At 25.4% G+C, this 19,604-nt stretch overlaps 6 protein-coding genes across 6 annotated transcripts; 3 read left to right on the top strand and 3 right to left on the bottom strand.

Annotated features, from left to right (window-relative positions):
• Positions 1-28: 28 nt before the first annotated feature.
• Phum_PHUM164110 (uncharacterized protein) lies at positions 29-1,434 on the bottom strand (the record flags this gene model as incomplete). The annotated part of the gene is made up of 6 exons (XM_002424902.1): positions 29-103; positions 219-330; positions 428-540; positions 767-995; positions 1,168-1,242; positions 1,331-1,434. The coding sequence occupies 6 exons, from the start codon at positions 1,432-1,434 to the stop codon at positions 29-31; spliced, it is 708 nt and encodes a 235-aa protein (XP_002424947.1).
• Positions 1,435-2,169: 735 nt separating this feature from the next.
• On the top strand, positions 2,170-4,429 carry Phum_PHUM164100 (26S protease regulatory subunit S10B, putative; the record flags this gene model as incomplete). The annotated part of the gene is made up of 7 exons (XM_002424901.1): positions 2,170-2,272; positions 2,907-3,026; positions 3,140-3,375; positions 3,458-3,607; positions 3,681-3,905; positions 3,999-4,161; positions 4,239-4,429. 7 exons carry the CDS (start codon positions 2,170-2,172, stop codon positions 4,427-4,429), a joined length of 1,188 nt encoding a protein of 395 aa, XP_002424946.1.
• Positions 4,430-4,563: 134 nt separating this feature from the next.
• Positions 4,564-5,688, bottom strand: Phum_PHUM164090 (uncharacterized protein; the record flags this gene model as incomplete). Its single annotated transcript, XM_002424900.1, has 1 exon — positions 4,564-5,688. One exon carries the CDS (start codon positions 5,686-5,688, stop codon positions 4,564-4,566), a length of 1,125 nt encoding a protein of 374 aa, XP_002424945.1.
• A 171-nt stretch (positions 5,689-5,859) lies between these two features.
• Phum_PHUM164080 (uncharacterized protein) lies at positions 5,860-8,998 on the top strand (the record flags this gene model as incomplete). Its single annotated transcript, XM_002424899.1, has 10 exons — positions 5,860-5,945; positions 6,742-6,922; positions 6,995-7,181; positions 7,422-7,527; positions 7,604-7,733; positions 7,820-7,984; positions 8,063-8,179; positions 8,276-8,455; positions 8,487-8,726; positions 8,813-8,998. 10 exons carry the CDS (start codon positions 5,860-5,862, stop codon positions 8,996-8,998), a joined length of 1,578 nt encoding a protein of 525 aa, XP_002424944.1.
• Positions 8,999-10,069: 1,071 nt separating this feature from the next.
• Phum_PHUM164070 (uncharacterized protein) lies at positions 10,070-11,850 on the bottom strand (the record flags this gene model as incomplete). The annotated part of the gene is made up of 2 exons (XM_002424898.1): positions 10,070-11,690; positions 11,840-11,850. The coding sequence occupies 2 exons, from the start codon at positions 11,848-11,850 to the stop codon at positions 10,070-10,072; spliced, it is 1,632 nt and encodes a 543-aa protein (XP_002424943.1).
• Positions 11,851-12,197: 347 nt separating this feature from the next.
• On the top strand, positions 12,198-18,083 carry Phum_PHUM164060 (mitotic checkpoint serine/threonine-protein kinase bub1 and bubr1, putative; the record flags this gene model as incomplete). The annotated part of the gene is made up of 16 exons (XM_002424897.1): positions 12,198-12,352; positions 12,468-12,672; positions 12,779-12,975; positions 13,050-13,299; positions 13,538-13,706; positions 13,776-13,954; positions 14,031-14,333; positions 14,410-14,895; positions 15,730-15,923; positions 16,013-16,415; positions 16,576-16,816; positions 16,885-17,057; positions 17,129-17,242; positions 17,331-17,458; positions 17,565-17,819; positions 17,909-18,083. 16 exons carry the CDS (start codon positions 12,198-12,200, stop codon positions 18,081-18,083), a joined length of 3,627 nt encoding a protein of 1,208 aa, XP_002424942.1.
• Positions 18,084-19,604: the final 1,521 nt, after the last annotated feature.

Here is a 19,604-nt window from a genome sequence, read left to right as displayed (position 1 = left end):
GCTTCATTTAACTGTACTTGAGTTTTTTTCATTGTAGAATATAAAGTAAAAAATGTATGAAGAGACTGAATTTTTGATTCGTACACTGGTATATCAAATAAATCTGTAACATATATGTATTCATTATTAACATACTCGAATTGAATAAACATTTCTTATCAGAAACTTAAATGTTAGTAAACATTTTGTAATAATAACTTACTGCAAATAATATTAACGTACGTAGATAAATCACAATCTATTTCAGGATTGGGTATCATTAAAGCATTTAATTTTTCTTCAAACTCTGTCGGCCATTCTTGCATCAAAGTATCAATGTTAGGCATCGGTCTATATACCAAAGTACAGGAAACAGTTTGTATAATTACATTATAATTAATACATGTGTAATTTAAGTGAACAAAAATTAACTTTTTATTTAACTTACTTTGAAAACTGTACTATTTGTGAAGGCTTTGAACTATGTAAATCCCCAATGGCTTTTATCCATCTTTTGATAGCTTTTGAATTTTTTTCAGCATTTTCAATTTTTTTCACTATCTGTTTTAAAATAATAATTTATGTTATATTATTAAGCCAATGAAAAATTAAATGGGGATTTTGATTTTAAATAATACCAAAGATAATTCGAAATAATATCAATGATAATAGTTCATTGTAAATTCTTATTCAGATGATGATTTTTGTATATTATTATTATATTATTGTAAAAGGATACATTTTTAAAAAATATACTTTAATGTGTAATAAAGATAATAAAACTCACAACAGCTTTTGCGGATAATTGTTTATCTACTGCTCGTAGCTGTAATTGTAAAACTGCTGGATCACTTTGCTGAAGGCTTGGTTCGTCCAAGACATTTAACCCAAGACCATCGCTCACACCATCCGGTCGTGAAACCTTAATAAATGCATCTATATCTCCTACTGCAGGTATAAAATCTGGTAAAAAAGGACAAAGTTTGTATTCTAATTCAATATTTTGTGTCGTGTAACTGCAAAGAAAAATAACAAAGTCATTAATGTATAATAAGTATACAAAGTAAGTAGAATTTACTTATATATATTTTGAAAAATTTTAAACATTTATTGAAGTTACACATTATTGCACAAAACTTGAATTCAAAAATGAATTTATAATCGAATTTAAAATTTTACAAAACTTACATTGCAATAAAATTAAATATGCCTTTTATTTCTTCTGACACTGCTAATTTTTCATATTCAGTCGGATCGTAGCCACTGAAAAATAATGTGCAAAATTCTTTGTAAAAAATTAAAAATTTTATTTAAATTTTAAAGTATAATACTTTTAAACAGTAAATATTACCCTTGAATTACAGGTACTTCTATATCATCAGTCGTCGTCGTCGTCGTCTTCCTCGTCATCTTCGTCAGAATCATCCAATTGATGACCTCTGATTTCAGGTTCATTGCTATTCCAAATTTTACCTTTTATCGATTGATCCTATAATTTATAGGCATTCAATATATTTTTAAAAGATTTACATAAAATTTTTTTTTTCCAAATATTACAATTATTGAAAGAATAGATTAAAAGTAATTGTCGTGTTAGTGTATTACCTTGCTTAAATTAGGTTGATTTGCTGTATTTTCGGTTTTTAGTGAATTTTGCCCAAGTGCACTGGAAGGTGGGCTTAAAACATCGTCAGCTCCAACTACTTCTACACTATCATCATAGAGGGATGGCACTCGCTAAAATGTCAGAAGTTAGAGAATTTTATATTTATAATTTAAAAACGGTGTTAAATAATAAAATTCTTAATTTTAAAATAAAACTGCTAAATACATTATTTCATAAAAGTTTTAAAAAATATATACATTAATTATAAAGTTATCAAAGATTTAATTAAGTTTTTTAAAAATTAACACGTAAAGTATTTAAAAACTTACGCATCAATTTTTAAAATTATGCTTTTATTTAAAAAATATTTTACCTTTAAATTTAAAATTTCGTCATCGTCATCTTCTTCTTCTTCAGATTCATTATCACTTCTCTTTTTCATAGTTTTTTACTTTTGATAATGTTTAAAATTTCGTAAAGGTAACTTGGTAACCGAAAATAATGTAACTTTGTCGTGTCTTTAGAAAAAAAAATTAGATTGGTAGCACTGCTTTAAATTATTTAAAACATCATTTATTTCAATAATGGCGGCCAATGATGGAGCACAAAATACAAGAGAAAAGATATTACAAGAATATAGGAAAAAACTTCTTACTCATAAGGATGTGGAAAGTCGGCTAAAAGAAAGTAAGTTTAATATTTTAAAATAATTTTCTTTTTTAATTTTACAAATATTCTTTTCATATTTTCCGATTCAACACTAAAGATTTGATTATTATACGTTGTTGTTTCAAATTATTTTTTCAAATAACACCAATTACATTGTATTTATTAATATATATATCATTGTATATTAATATATATTATATATTTTATAATATTAATATATAATAATATAATATATTATATAATATATACAATATATTTTATATATTTATATATAAAAATTAAATATAGTAATATATTAATATATTTAATATATAATATATAATATATAAATATATTAATATATTTAATATATCTATTATATATATATATATATATATATATATATATATATATATATATATAATATATATATTATGTATATATATTAATATATATTATATATGTATTAATATATGCATATATATTAATATATATATATATATATATATATATATACATATCATTGTATTTATTATTACATATATTACATTGTATTTATTAATATTATGGTCATTTATACGATCTTTGAGCAAATTAAAAATTTTTGGTTGCTATAAAAATTTATAAATTTTGATAAAATAATTATTTCAAACAAGTAATATATTTCTTGTAGTGAGGCAACAGCTGAAAGCACTGACTAAGCAGTATGATGTGACAGAAAATTATTTAAAAGCTTTACAAAGCGTTGGTCAAATTGTTGGAGAAGTTCTTAAACAGCTGACAGAAGAAAAATGTGAGTAATTTTTTACATTTTTTCATACGTTTCTAAAATTAGTTTAAAGGATTGAAGATGTTACAAATAATTTTTTGAAAACCTTTGTTTATTTAAAATTTTTTTTTATTCAGTTATTGTTAAAGCTACAAATGGTCCACGATATGTTGTTGGATGTAGGCGTCAATTAGATAAACAAAAATTAAAGTCTGGTACCAGAGTTGCTTTAGATATGACTACTTTGACTATAATGAGATATTTGCCTAGAGAAGTTGATCCTTTAGTTTACAATATGTCTCATGAAGATCCTGGTGATGTAAAGTACTCAGAAATTGGTGGTTTAAGTGAACAAATAAGAGAACTTAGAGAGGTAGGTTTTAATTTTTCAATTATAATAAATTTTATAATCAGATCAGAGTTTAATAAGAACAATATTTTTTTAAATTATTAAGGTTATTGAACTGCCTCTTATGAATCCTGAATTATTTATGAGAGTTGGGATCACTCCTCCTAAAGGCTGCTTATTATATGGGCCACCAGGTACAGGAAAAACATTATTGGCTAGAGCTGTAGCCAGTCAACTAGATGCTAATTTTTTAAAAGTATGTCATTATTATTTTTATAACTAATCTTTTTTGTTTAATTTGATTTCAAAAAAGATTTATTTTTCATTAGGTTGTCTCCAGTGCAATAGTTGATAAATACATTGGAGAAAGTGCAAGATTAATCAGAGAAATGTTTAATTATGCAAGAGATCATCAGCCGTGTATAATTTTTATGGATGAAATTGATGCTATTGGTGGTCGTAGGTTTTCCGAGGGTACTTCTGCTGACAGAGAAATTCAAAGAACTCTCATGGAGCTTCTTAATCAAATGGATGGTTTTGATTCTCTTGGTCAAGTAAGAATATTAAATTATTAAAACAATTAAATTTTCAATTTATCAAAAAATATTTTATTGGCTCATAAAAAAAATAATAATAAAAAATTATAGGTGAAAATTATTATGGCAACAAATAGACCAGATACTCTGGATCCTGCTTTACTGAGACCAGGTCGTTTGGATCGTAAAATTGAAATTCCACTTCCAAATGAACAAGCTCGATTAGAAATTCTGAAAATTCATGCAATGCCCATTACTAAACATGGCGAAATTGGTAATTAATATTTACATTTTTAAAAAAAAAATTTTTTTACTTTTATCTTAGGTATTAAATAAATTTTTTTGCTTTAGATTATGAGGCAATAGTCAAATTGTCAGATGGTTTTAATGGAGCAGATCTTAGAAATGTTTGCACAGAAGCAGGACTTTTTGCTATTAGATCAGACAAAGAGTTTGTGCAACAAGAGGATTTCATGAAAGCAGTTAGGAAAATTGCAGATAATAAAAAGTTGGAATCTAAGCTTGATTACAAACCAGTTTGAGTTTACTTTGGTTTTTTTCTATTTTTATTTTTATTAAAGAAATAAAATAAGGTATAACAATTAATACATTTTGCTTATTACATTTTTTTTAAAATTAAAAATATTTATAAAAAATATATTATTAAAAATTATTATTAGGCAGTTTTTCCTGTTCTTAATAATCTGGCTTTTTTTCTTTTTTGATACTCCTGAACATTATCAATGTCTCTTTTGAATAAAATAGGTATCACATCAGTTATTTGTTTATTTTGATTAATAACATAATCAAAATTATCAATTAAATATTGGTTTATATTTTGAAATTGTTCATTTTTAAAATTGTCACCATCTTTTGACCATAATGATAAAGGTTGACTTTTATTAGGCACTAAACAAATTAAACATTGATTACAAAATACAATATCCCATGGAACACATGGTAATACCAAATTGTCAACAAATTCTATAACTAGATTATTTGTGGAATCACTTTTAACCTTTAAAATTCTCACTTTATTAGATTTGTACTCAACAACTGCTAAAATTGACTCTGATTTAAGTTCACAACATGCTACTTTTACTATAACTACTTTATTGTCTTCATTGTTTTTTTTACAATTAATTTCAGATTTACAGTCATACTCGGCAAGTTCACTTCCATTTAAATAATTCCAAAACTTTATTGTTCCATCTCCTGAGCATGAAATCAAAACTTCTTTATTACTAGGAAGAAATCCTAACCAACACACAAATTGTTTATGGCCTAAGCAGAACCTTTCAATATTATAAGTATTGGGATAATTAGTAATTCTTATTTTTTCATCTCTGTCGGACGTAATTATATATTTTTCATTATCCGTTATTAAGGCACTGGTTAGCATAGAATTGTGGCCAAGAGATGAATTTACTTTACTAAGTTCCTTGCCTTCAAAAGAATAAAAAGTAGTGAATCCAGTTTTGTTTCCTAATAAAATTATATTCGATTTAGGAAAAAAGCATAAACAAGAAGCTTTTCTTTCACCCAAAGCAATATGTAATAAATTCCATTCAAAAGTGTTGTAAATTAAAATGTTTTTATCAAAGCTAACTCCAAAATACTTTCCACATGGTGAAAACTCACAACAATCAATACATGATTCACTGGAAGTTTTAAAGTTAACTGCACAATCAACTTTTTGTAGAAATTTCCATGTATTTTCCTGTGTCTTATTAGTAAATATTAAAAATTCTTTATGTAAAACAATGATTAAATGATCTAATCCTAAATGAAATTTTACCATTGTAATTCGGTAAAAATTATGAAATGAAATAATGAAATCATGTATGAAAACGTGTAAATAGATGTTTTAAAAATTTTTTTTAATTTAATCATTTTTCTAATTCCCCGCTTAAACGGTTTTATAACGGTCAATTTTATCAAAGTATAAGCGTCTTATAAGAATTTGGGTAAAATGTCCAAAAATTTTGAATTTAACGCTCCTCAATTTGTAAATTTTTCAAACTTAGATGATCCAGAAGGAGATAGTTTTTTTGGTAGGTAGTGCTGAACTTCAAATGATTACTAATAAGCAAATATTTGTGTGTGTTTAAACCTGAACAAATTGACTCTTGTTATTAATTTGTTGTATACATTGACCATGGCGGGAATTAATTTTTATTTCATTAAATCACATAAATATTTTAGAAAAATTAGGTTTTTTAGTTTAAGAAGATTCCCCATTGAAATAAACAATAATTATATGGCGTAAAGTAAACTTTCTTTTTATTTCTTATTTAGTCTAATTTTCAAATTAAAATTTAAGTTGGGATAAGATTTCTGCTGCTATTATACACATAGCTGAATTCTTGAAATTACTTTAAACAAGTTATAACGTGACAATTTGTGGCATTGATATCATACAATGATTGATTTTATGTTTTTTGACTCTTGTACAAATATTCAAATATTTATTAGTTTTAAAAATTATAAACAACCTAACTTGGGAAAATAATTTTTAAAAATACTTTTTATTTAAAAATTCATATTTTACATTTTAGAAAATAACTTGTCTACTATAGAAAATAAATCATTAAAAAAAGAGAGTAGTGTAAAAAAAAGTGTGCCAGTTCTTCGAAAAGTTTTACACGAGATTGTTAATCATCAAATTCAAACGGATGGACATGAACAAATAGAAACTCCTTCTAAAAAAATTGGAAAAGAATTATTGCAGTAATTATTTTAAATTATTTAATTTTGTTGTTTTAATATGCTTTTCTATCTGATAAAATAACAGTTACAAATACATAACTGGTTACTAACACATTTATAAATTTACATTACATTTAAATTTTAGAAAGTTTGAAAATTTGCATGTCAGTGAAGTCACATCTATAGAACCTAAATCAGAAAAGAAAACTTCTAAACTGTTAAAAAGTGGAAGGAAATCACATCATATGATTACAAGGTTAGATGTAATAAACAATAGACTAGATAGTGATTCTCCCAGTAGCGAAATAAACGTAACAAATACCAAGGTAAATTGTTAAATTATTCGAGTTATTTTTTAATAAATTATTTATGTAATTAATTATACATACATGTTTTAGGATACCAATCCTTCTGCTTCCAATAAAAAGGTAATACATAAAATACCTAAAGCTGTGAATTTTAATAAAATGAAAAGAGCAGCTTCACCTCTTGCATCGACAAAAAAATTTATATCTTTAGCAGAACAAGTAGAACATTTTTATGATACACCAGATAGATTTCGATCGCGACCAAATAAAAAACCAAGTAAGATATTCAATAGAGTTTTTTGTATGTTTTACTTATAATTTTACTTAAAGAAAATTAAAAATTTATATTTATGTATTTATGATCTGATAATTTTGAAAAATATTTGCTAAACTAAATTTTAACTAAAGATATTTAATTAAAACATAATTTTGTGCTTTTAAAAATTTTTAAAAACAATCAAATTTTTTAATTTTTACTTTTATAAAGCTGTGCCAACATGGTCTGTAAAATCACAAGCTTCCATACCGAAAACTCCAAAACTACTAGCAAAATTTCGGCAAAGAAAAATAAATTTTCCAGACGAAAAACAAAGAGAAGAAATGGAACTTGAAGAAATGAAAAAGTATTGAGTTTACATTTTCAAACTATTTTCATCAATATTGTGTTGAATTAATATTTTTTGTAATTTTTTTTTTCAGGCATCAAGTTAAAGCTCATCCTTTAAATGAAAAAATTCTAATGGGACCTTCGCTTAATTTAAAAGTTCCTATTATAAAAAAACCAACTACAGTTCCACAACCTTTTTCACTAACCGAAGTTAAGAAAAAAGTAAGTTTTTTTAACATGAGTCATAATGAAAACTATTTAATTTTTTTAAGTAAAACAAAATAATTTGATTTAATTTTTTAATATAGGAGCATTCAGAAGAAACGGTGTTTCAATTCAAAGCACAACCATTGCCATTTTCAATTTTACAAGGTCCAATTGGAATTCCACCGAAAAAAATCACTGCTCCAACTGTACCTACAACCCCCCAAATTCGTGTTCCTCATAGATATCGAGTTGGAATAAAAACACCCGTAAGTAGCCTACTTTATAAATTTCAAATCTTATAATAATATTATTTAAATTATAATACACAAATTTATGAAATTTAGGTAAAAACTCCAGAAGTAGACGGATCAAATGTACCTCGAAAAACTGTCGTACAACCTTTCAGTTTTGATGAAAGAATGAAAGAAATGCTGCAAAAGAAACAAAATTTTATAAATAAGGTAAAATAAGATTTTAAAAAAAAAAAAAAAAAAACAACAATATCAATAATTTATTATTGATTTTACTGTATTTGTAAATTATAATTTTAATTCAAGGTATTAGAAGAAGAAAAGAAAGGATTTAATTCCTTTAAAGCGCATCCAATGCCAGCTTTTAAAAATAAATGCGATGGAAAGTTCAAGACGGAAAAATGTCACACAACAACCCCTCAACCTTTTCATTTAACTCAGAGAAAGTTTGATAAGGGAACGCCAGATCAACGACCTCCTACCACAGTAAGAGTTATTAATTTTTATAAATTTTTAGTTATATAAATTGAATATTTTAATTTTGTATTTTTGTGTTCGAAAGCAAAAAATTACTCCGTTTAAAGCAAAACCAGCTACGGTTGTTCATCAAAAACCATTCGTGCCGAAATTACAAAAACATGACATGATTGTAACTTCAGATTTTCACTTAAGCACCGAAAAAAGAGCAGTAGAACGTTTAAAATTCGATGAAAAAATTAAACAAAAAGAAGAGGAACTAAATTTAGCTTTGAAATTGGTAAATAAAAATATTTTTTTAATAAAATTCGGAGAGAGAGAAAAAAAATATTCTTAACAATTAATTAATCGAATTTTATCACTCAGCAAAAAGAAGAAGAGGAAAGACTTGAAAAAGAACGAGCTCTTGAAGAACGTAAAAAAGCAGAATTCAAAGCGAAACCAATGCCTCGTTACAAAGCATTTGAAATATACAAAGCCGATCCAGAAAAATTAACTTTACCTCAAAGCCCGAGATTTGTCAGTAAAACAAAAGATTTAAAAAAAGATTAATTTGAAAAAAAAAAAATTTTTTTTTTATTTTTTTTTTTTACTTTAAAAGTACGTATGTAGAAAAACTATTCGTTAACTATTACATATGGGTATCTTTTTTTACTGATTTTATTAATAACATTAATAATTAATCACTGTAAATATTTATATTTTTATCAATTGCTTGATGTTTTAAAAAAAAAAAAAAAAAGGAGTAAAAGGAATCAGAAAAAATATTCAAAGCTATACTTTATTATTATTAATAGCTTAAAGTTTTTATTTATTTATTTTTAATGGGCAGTAAAATATTTTTAATTACAATTTTTACAAATGCTTTTAAAAAGCATCTTATTCGTCTAATTTTTTTTTATTCAAATTATTTTTAAAAATTTATTATTTTTACATTTTTAACTTGATAAAAAATTATTAATCTAATAAAATATTTTATATATATATATTATTTATAAATTAATGGATGGTGTTTGATAAATAAAAAAGATATTGGAATCAAGCTTAAAAAAAAAAAAAAATCAACATCTTGTTTGTCATTTCATAAATTATAATTCGAAATAAAAATTAGTGGGGTTGTTAATCATTATTATTATTATTTTTGAGTACAATATTGGATTACAATGGCATTATTTATTGTCTTGAATGGTGTAATTTTAAAATTTATATTCCTTAGTCTTTTAAGTAATGATTGTAATAGATAAAATAAAATGGTAATCAACAACTTTTGTAATCTATTTATTTTATGAAAACTGACATAATTTTGAAAGCAGAATCACATTTTAATATTTTATAAATAAAGGAGGATAAATTTAATTAATATAAATTATTACAATTTCATTTATGTACTAAAATAATAACAATCTTAAATTTTTAGTTTTTTTTTTTCGTTTGTGTTAATAACAATATAGATAGTTAGTTCTACAATTAATAATCAATTTAATTGATTTTTTATAAAATATTTAATTATATAAAAATATAATTTTTAAAGATTTATTCGTTGAAAATGATCATTGATTAGTTTTAATAAAAAAGTTTATATGAAACTTTATTTTACTGTATTCTACTTCCGAATTATAATCACTAAGAAATGTCTAATCTATTTTTAAGTTGATTGAGGTGTGATGGGGTCAAATCTTCCAAATGTAAAACGATTGGGGGGTTTTCATTTGGGAAAAATTTAATTTTCATAAGGCAATTTAATGATATAAATTTTTCCTGGGCTTTTTTAAAAATTTCTTTTATTTTACAACCTATTGCACTGTTTTGTTCTTTCTCCTTCATCATAGCTTGTAGTTCACAAGGACTGTAATTAAGAATATTTTCTAATATGTTAGAAGTAAAAGTAACATCTAAACATTCTGACCCATCTGTGATGATTGCTTGCAAAGAAAATTTATCATTTTCTAATGTTATTTTTTTTTTCAAGGTTAGAATCATGGCTTTGATTGTGAAAATGCAAGGGTGATTTAGATATTTTATTTGTTTAATATGTTTTAAATAAACAAAAGGTTTATTACTGATTTTTGAAGAATTCATATTTATTGCTACTTGTTGATTTATTGAAACAAATGAAGAAGAACTGTTAAGAAAATCATTTTTCTTTCTATCCGGTAAATTATTTTGTGAAAATTTGTTGGAAAAATTTTCAGGATTTTGTTGATCACAAAAAACTTGTTTCCAATCATTGTCAAAAAATAAATTGTTTTCTAAATTTTTTTCCTCTCTCATATCTTCAAAAACTGTATCCATGTCATCAAATTTAGCTATAGATATTTTTTTAGGATTTGGCACAATTTTATCTTCTTGTGGTAGATTATGTTTTTTAAATTTAGGTTCAAAATATTCATCGATTAACATATCATCATCATCATCATCTATATTTTGTGTTGGATGTACATTTTGATTAGTATAAATATTTGAGTCATTTGAAGTAAAGCAAACATCCATAGTTTCAGAAGTACTTTCATTAATTTTGTCATTATTCAAATTATTAATATTTGATATTTTATTTTCTGTCACATCCTTTTCATCAAAAGGCACATTAAAAAATAAGTCATCATTTTCTGATAAAAGAGTTTCAACATTTTCACTATTTAATTCACTAAAATTAGTATTGTCTGACACTTGAATATTATCATTATTAACATCAGAATTCATTTCTATAAAATCTTCCTCATTTAATTCTAATTTTTTTATTAAAATTGATTTTAAATTGTTAGTTAATGCTAAAGATTCAATTTTCCCACCCAAAATAAATACATTTTCTTCTTTTAATAAAATTACTCCTTTTCTGCACTCCACTGGACCTTTGATAAGCATTTTAAATCCAGGTTGAAGATTAGGATCATTTAATTTTAACTGTTTTATAGGTTTGTATTCCATAGCTTTCAATTCCTGAACTCCATCACTAACAACTAATGAAAGGCATCTTTTATATTCACTTTTTTTCCACTCTTTATTTTCAGCGTCTTCAATATTGACATTTTGAATGCTCAGTAGTTGAGAGTAGTACGGCTTACAACAATCAATCATACTTTCTACTTGGACTACGTATTTTTCTTTCAAAATTGTTTTATGATGAAAATTTAGATTTTGTGGTAATGTAGGTATTTTAAAGTCTCTTAAATTAACAGATAACCATTTTTCTTTTACTGTATTTTTTAATAACTCTAATGAAATATTTTTATTAGTCGCTTTGCAACTATTTACACAATCAACAATCCATTTATCTGAAAATTGAAAATTTAAAGATTTTAAAAACACTTTTACTAACTCGTGATCTTTATCAAGAGACAACATTTTAATTAAATTATGTTAACTTAAATATTTAAAATTGTTAATTTTGTTTACATCGTTGTCATAGTATAGCCAACATAAGTAACAAAATATTAAAGTAAGTTTTTTTTTTAATAATAATTTTCATTTCTTATAAATATTAATTAAATTAATATAGATTTAAAAACATTTCGTTTTATTTATTATTTTAATTTAAAATTTTGTTAATTTATTGTTAAAAATATGTTTTTTAAATGATGCAAGTTGACAAATTTTAACAAGTCGTTTTAATGTTGGTATTACTTTTGCGGGTAAAAAACAAAACCGTTAAAAAGCGTTAGCGTCAGATTGAAACTTGCTCAGAAATAATTTTATATTAATTTTATCATTCAATGTAATTTTTTATTAGTGAAATATTATAAAAAAATGAAAAATGAATAGTTTTAATACTATTGATAGTCACGATTTGATTTCTTCAAAAGAAAATATTCAGCCTTTACGGAAAGGAAGAGATACTACTATCTTATGTGCGGCTTTACAAGCTGAAACAGATACTGAATTGCAGCAGGAACTAGAAAGGCAAAGAAAGTGAGTTTTTAATTTTTATTGTTTCTATTTCTCCTTAAAATTATTAACAATTTTTATTATGAGTAAATTTATTAAGTGGTTATAATCATATTTTAAATTTGTGTTATTACTTCAGCGAATATGAAATCAGGTTAAGAAACAGTTGTAGTGAAGACCCATTATCAGACTGGTGCAGTTATATATACTGGATTGAACAGAGTTTTCCAAAACAGGGTCGAGAAGGGAAACTACATGTTGTTTTACAAAAATGCCTAAACAAATTCAAAGATAATGAGCAGTATATGAATGACATAAGATTTGTTCGATTATGCATTAAATATGTTAGTGAAATCTTATTTAACTTTATATATTTATTTTCTTTTCTTACTAATTCCAAAAATTTAAGAGTTAGTTAAGTTTTAAAATTTTTTAAAAATATCTTTCTAGGCTGACCTGGAAGATAATACTGTCGAGTTATTGAGTCAAATACATAGACATGGTATAGGTGTATCTTGTGCGGAGCTTTACATTGCATGGGCTGAAAAGTATGCTGTGGATAACTGTTTTAAAAAAGCAAATGCTGTATATGAAAGAGGATTACAATCATCTGCACAACCTATTGATCTTCTGAAAGATGCTTATCAGTGAGTAGGCTAAGAAATTCAAATTTTATTTTGAAATATTTCCAATTTTTAAAATGATCGTGATTTAATAATAGGAATTTTCAAGCATTTTTGGTTCGTAAAATGTTAAATGAAAGAGAAATTTTTCAACCAACTGTATTGGAATCAGGTACTTCTGAAACTAGACAGCCTTATAATATATTGCAACCTATAAATGCTGGGAAAAAAGAATTAGCTCCCAATGTACGTATTGGATCTAATGTTATTGGAGCGGCTGGAAAATTAGCGAAAGTAAATCAAAAAGATCCTAAAATCAAAAATAATGCAGTTATAAAAGTTTTTGAGGTATGCTTATAAATTTTTATTTTATATGTTCATTAGGTGTGTCTACAATTTGACATGTACTCAGCACATTATTTTTTTTATTTTAATTGAATATAAATATTATTAAATTTTTCTGTTTTAACAAATATAAATGGTTTATTATTGGTTACTAATAATAAATAAATATAAGCAAACTTTTATTAGTATCCTCAATAAAAATAAGTGATTTTTTCCTAACATTTTTTGATTTTATTTTAAGGACGCTGAAGAGAGTTTTGTATCATCTGAACCAAAAGCTAAATTAGAAAAAGTGCCCAGTAGAAAAATATTAACCAAGGAAAATACTGTAAAACCGGGAACATGGAATAATAAAAAAAATAAAAACGCTCCTTTTACAGTGGATGCTCCTCCTACTCTTCCTTTTCAAGGTATTTATTGGAAAATAGGAAAAAGGACTATTTCCTAAAATAATATGTTAATGTAAATATTTTTTAAAGTTCACAGGGATGAAGAGACTGAAGAGTCAAATCGAAAAAGTAAAACAGTTCCTTCTTCTGTATTGAAATCTCATAAAGTTGTGAAGTCAACTTACGAGGATGACAACTTCAAAAATGCACCCTTGTTTTATTTGGAACCATTTGATCCAAATAAGTTACCAATGTACTGTAAAGAACAGGTAAGACCTTTTTTGTTATGACGTTATTTGTTTGCTTAAAGTTTTGTTAATGTTTTAAATTTTTTTCTACTTTCAGGTTTACGCTGGAGGATTAGAATTTCAATTTGAAGAACTTCGTGCTATTCAATATAGAAGAAAAAAACAAGAAGAACTTAGTTTAAAAACAGAAAATAATGGTGTAAATCAGTTGACATCACAACCCCTTGTACCCAACAATTTGCCGCGCACTCCTTCTAATAATAACAATCTGCGTGGCAAATGTACAGCTGATAAAAAGAGGAAAAAATTAGGAGAACTTACTGAAGAAAAGGAACCGATAAAACATGAAAATCAAAGAAAATTTTTAAATAACAATCCTTTAAGTGCAGTTGTACCTGAAGTAAGACTTTTGTTTCACTTGCTTGCTAATCGATAAATTTTGAATATTAAAAAAAAAAAATTGAACTAATTTTTAGGAAAATTTACCCAATGTTGATTATTCAATGAATCAAACAATTCACACGAAAGAAGCTTTAAGTGAGATGCAACAACTATGGTTTTCAAAACCTGCCTCGCCAGTCCCACTTATTAGTAAACCTAAACCTGCAGCAAAGTCTATTTTAAAACCTAGCAAGCCGTGTTTTAATCTTTACGTGGACGAATCATGCTTAGTCACTCCAAAAACTTCAGACGATGATAAACCTTTAGATTTAACACTTAAATCGCAAGATGCTGATTGCAGTGAGAAAGAAAGTTCAAATCAAAAATTATCAAATGTTCCAAATTCAAACATTCCAACGAGTAATTTGATCGACAAATTAGAAGATGTTGATAAGGAAAATTGTTTTGTAAATGAAAATTTCTTGCCGGTAAAAACGATATGCGAAGGAGAGAGTGATGAAGACAAGGAAAATGGTGTGCCTCCTGATTATTGTGGTCCCGTAGGAAAATCAAATCGTAAAGTAAGCGGAATTTTAACTCCTGCTGAAAATATTGAAATCGCCCAATTGAGCGATGAAGAGGTAATTTAATAAAAAAAAAAATCTTATTAAAGGGAATTTCCTGAAATTTTGAATATTTTTTTAGTTTTATTAGAATCAGAACTTTGAGCTTTATTTTCTATTTCCAGTAAATTACAATAGCTGATAGGTAATTCAATTTTTAAAGTTTTACAATTTTAGGATAATGCCGTTAATCACTTGCATAACATTTAGTAAATTGAGGGAAATGTTAATTATTTTAATATTTTTATTTTAGTATAAATGAATTCATATGTAAGGTATTTATTTAATAGCTCTTAGAAATATTATCAAGTCTCATACCTTAAATTTTTTTTTCTTTGATATTTTGAGGAGTTGGAAATTTAAAATTTATAATTGTTCATTTTTTAAAAATTAAACTTTTTTTGTTTTAAAGAAAATCATGGTTCAAAGCTCTGACAATTTTCTATATGCATGAGTGCATGTTTAATTTTTTTCATACTTTGGCTTCGTATTAGGTAAAAATAGTTGTTTTTACATTTTGCATAAAAAAAACGTGATTGTTGCTTTGTAAATGGCTTTTATAGATTTGGTTTCGAATGTAATTTTGTAGTTTATTTACTGTACGCTAAGTTTCCTCTTCATCGTTCAAATGAATTTTCTGTTTTTTTGTTTTTTTTTTTGTTGATGGTACGCAATGGTAAGTTTTAATTACACACTTTAATTTTTAAAAAAATTATTTTTTTTATTGAATTTAAAATTTTATCAAACTTGTAAATGGTAAATAAATAAATAATAATTTATCTTGGGGGTTAGATTGAAATAAATGAAGATGACGATGAAGAAGAAATTGAAGGAGGAATTCCAGCTCAAGATTTATCTTCAATTATTCAGTGTAATACTACTGCCATAACTGAAACTTGGAATTTTACTAAAGGTTTTCAATTTCCTCGCAATGAATCAACGCCCAACGTTAGAAAATTATCGCGAAACAAAATTGATTCGGAAGAGTAAGAAATATATTTTACATTTGTGTACTAGATTTTTAAATCGATTCAAAATTTAAACAGTAAACATTGGTATTTTTTTTTTTTTTCAGTTCGATTTTACTTCCCGCGCCGAAAATTGACAATGCCAAAGAACAAAACAACAAAGAGGAATTTGAATTAAACGATCAAAGTGAAAATTTAAAAATTGGACTCGTGAATGATAACAAAAAACATTCAGATGGAGAAGTCGCAAATAAAAACTTGAGCGTAATTGTCGAAACTTCGAGGGAATACAGATCTAGCAGTTCTGCGAGCAGCGGTGCCAGCACCATAGGTTTTCGATCATCTAAACATTTCCCGTATACTCCCTCGGAAACGAAAAATTCAAAAATCAATTTAACGGGATCTCACACAAATCTTCAGAAAACTAAAGTTCAAAGCTATACTACGGGTTACGAAGCTTCCAGTGAATCCAGTCAAATTGTTGCTAAAACTCCGAAAACCCATAAAGACGTATTGAATTCTACTTATAATCTTATGACGAAATTAAATACAATCGAAAATACTTCAATTAATATTTATAATGAAAAAGAAGCAAGTTGAAAAATTTGAAAAAAGTATTTAATTTTTAAATGAGATAACAAAAAAATTAATATATATATAATTATTGCAGGAGAAAAAAATGGAGTGCATCGAAGTTAAAATGTCGGAAATTGAAATTCAAGGGACGGAAATAAGTACGAAATCGGAGATGAAAGAAACAATAGATCCATTTTGCGAACAACTTATTGAAAGACTGCTTCAAAAGGTTGATTTTCCCAAGAGCATACACACTCCTGGCTATTTCCTTTTGCACGATATCGACTTGCCTAATCTTAAAGTTGGCTCGTCTATTACCCTGGGTGAGGGAAAATGTTAGATTTTACATGCTTTTAAATTAATCGAACCCTTATTATAAAAAAATTTTTTATAAATTTAGGAGCTTTTACCTACGACGTAAAAAAAATTTTGGGAGAGGGAGCCTACGCAAAAATTTATAAACTTTTTAACGTAATGACGGGAGAGTCAATGATTGCCAAATATCAAAAACCACCTTTTCCATGGGAGTTTTACATTGCGAGGGAAGTTATTAGCAGAGTTCGAAATGACAACATGGTAAGTTTTTTTACCTCCTACTTATATTTTTCTTTTTATTATTTATTAATTTTATCATGAATTATTTTCAGGTTTCTATGTTTATGAATATTGATCAGGCTTACATTTTTAAAAATTGTAGCGTTTTGCTAAGCGTTCCCGTCGAGTACGGTGATTTATTATCAGTTATCAATAAAATTAAACAGGTACTACTACTCTTAATGCTAACAACGGCCCTACGTTTAATTTTATTCAGACTAATCATTTTGTTATTGATTATTTTCTTTTTATTAGGCAAAAATGACTTGTCAGCTTTTAGCCATGCATTTCACGTGTCAGATATTAAAAATATTGGAAATTTTACACTCGTGTAAAATCATTCACGCTGATGTAAAACCCGATAATTTTTTACTACGAAATAGGTAAGGAAATCAATATAAAAATTAGTACAAGATTCGATAAAAACTAAATTTTTTTTTTTTACTAAAGATTTTTTAATAATGAAAACATTAATTTTCTTTTTAACAGTAATGATAAGCTTCAACTACAGTTGATTGATTTTGGGAGAAGTATAGACATGACTCTATTTCCTGAAGATACCACGTTTACAAGGGTTGTGACGACAGAAGGTTTCACGACAATCGAAATGAAATCGGGTAAACCCTGGACATATCAAATAGATTTATATGGAGCTGCCAATTGCGGTCATTGTTTATTATTCGGTGACTACATGAAAGTAAATCAAAGAAATGGAATCTGGAGCATTGGTAAAATTATTCCCAGGTAAAAATTACTTTTATTTTTTTTATCAAGTTTTTTTTTCGATAGCTTTTTTTTTTTTATCCTATAAATTGGTTATTAATTTATTTCAGGTATTGGGCTAAAAATGAATGGCAAAAATTTTTTAACGCACTACTAAACGTGGAATCTTGTTCGAAACTTCCTGATTTGTCAGAAATAAGAAAATCGTTTGAAAACGTATTGGCTGGAAATTCAGAAATTGAATTTAATTTGTTTAAGTTGAAAAATTTATTAAACGATCGTTGAGAGATAAAGGCAAAACAAAAATGGAACCCTTGAATTTAAAAAAAGTATTTGATAATATGGTCACAATTTAAGAATAAAGTAATTTTAAGTATGATATGACGACGATATATGAATATTGCACGTTTTAGATTAAATGAATTTAACGAAAAGAAAATAATTCATTTTTTTTTTATAGTAAAATTTTAGTTTTTTAGTTTTTTTTTGTTAATTTGCTTTTTAAAAATTCAAAGGCAAATTTTATACGTTGATTTAATTGATTGATTGATTGATTGTTCAGTTTATTATTTCTACTGCCTTTTATTGATATTTTTTTTAAGTCTTTTTTTTTTTATACGCTTTTTATATTATTTGTATTAAATATTTGTTTCAATTTTAATAAGGAGGCTTTGTTTTGATGAAAAATAAAATTGTTGACTGCTCCGAATCTCTTATTATTTCGGTTAGTTTTAAGGCAATGTTAATTTTAAAATAATAATAATAATAATAATAATAATAACTGTGATTTTTTGTCAAGAGCTAAAATCTGCCTCGTGGTTTTGGTTTGTTTTGATTACAGTTTTTAATTTTTACAAACAAACAGTTTAAATTTATTAATTGCTCAATTAAAAGTTACACAAGAAGAATCTTTTTAAAAAATATATATCCTATTTTATGGAATTTTTTTTTTGGTATTTGTAGGAATGAAATTAATTTTCAGAAAAAATAAACAAGTATAAAATTATTATATAGTTTTTATCGATTAGATTCGGATTAATTATTTTTAATTGACAAATATATACATATTTGTTATTTTTTTATTAATTAATTAAAATTAAAGTAATAAAGTCCAATTGTCACGTGAATTGTTTAATGAAAACACCCTTAAAAAATTTTTTTGATAGTGTTATCACAATTTATAGGCTTTGAAAACAACGAAAAAAGAAAATACTAGAAATCGTGATTACGTTCACGTAAAAAAAAAAAAAATAATAGTATTTTAATTACTATTAAATATGCAAGAATTTAAATATTTATTTATGCAAATAAATGCCCAGGGAATAAAGTTTTTAAAATTTTATCACAATCATTAACAATAGGGACAAAGTAGTAGTAGTCAGATAGTAAACCAAGTTACTAATAATGCATATTCTGATTATAATTTGTTTTTAAACGAAAATTTCGTAAGAGAAATATTTTTTTAAAAGAATATTTATACATATATTTAAGTTAATATTAGAGAATAATTTTTTTTTTTTTTTTTTGTAAAGTTAAATACGTGATGCGCAGACTGTTTTAATTTTACTATGAACAAATAAGTCGTAATCACGTTGAAGGCTTACATGATAATATAGCTTAAGATTAGCTCAACAGGAAATGACCATATCATTGCAAAATTCTAAAATAATAATAATAATAATAATAATGAGTCTTAATTATTCCTATTGTTTTTTAAGTAGAAAAAAAAAAAAAAAAACGTTAACTCCGAATGAAAATAGTCGTCTGTCTCTAATTGTCTCTTTCATAAATGAAATTGTTTTTTTT

This window comes from Pediculus humanus, genomic scaffold (assembly GCF_000006295.1).
Source record: "Pediculus humanus corporis 1103172107512 genomic scaffold, whole genome shotgun sequence".
In the NCBI taxonomy this organism is placed as follows: Eukaryota; Metazoa; Arthropoda; class Insecta; order Psocodea; family Pediculidae; genus Pediculus; species Pediculus humanus.
The sequence above is the reverse complement of the archived record's forward strand: the minus strand, read 5'-3'. Positions and strand labels throughout refer to the sequence as shown.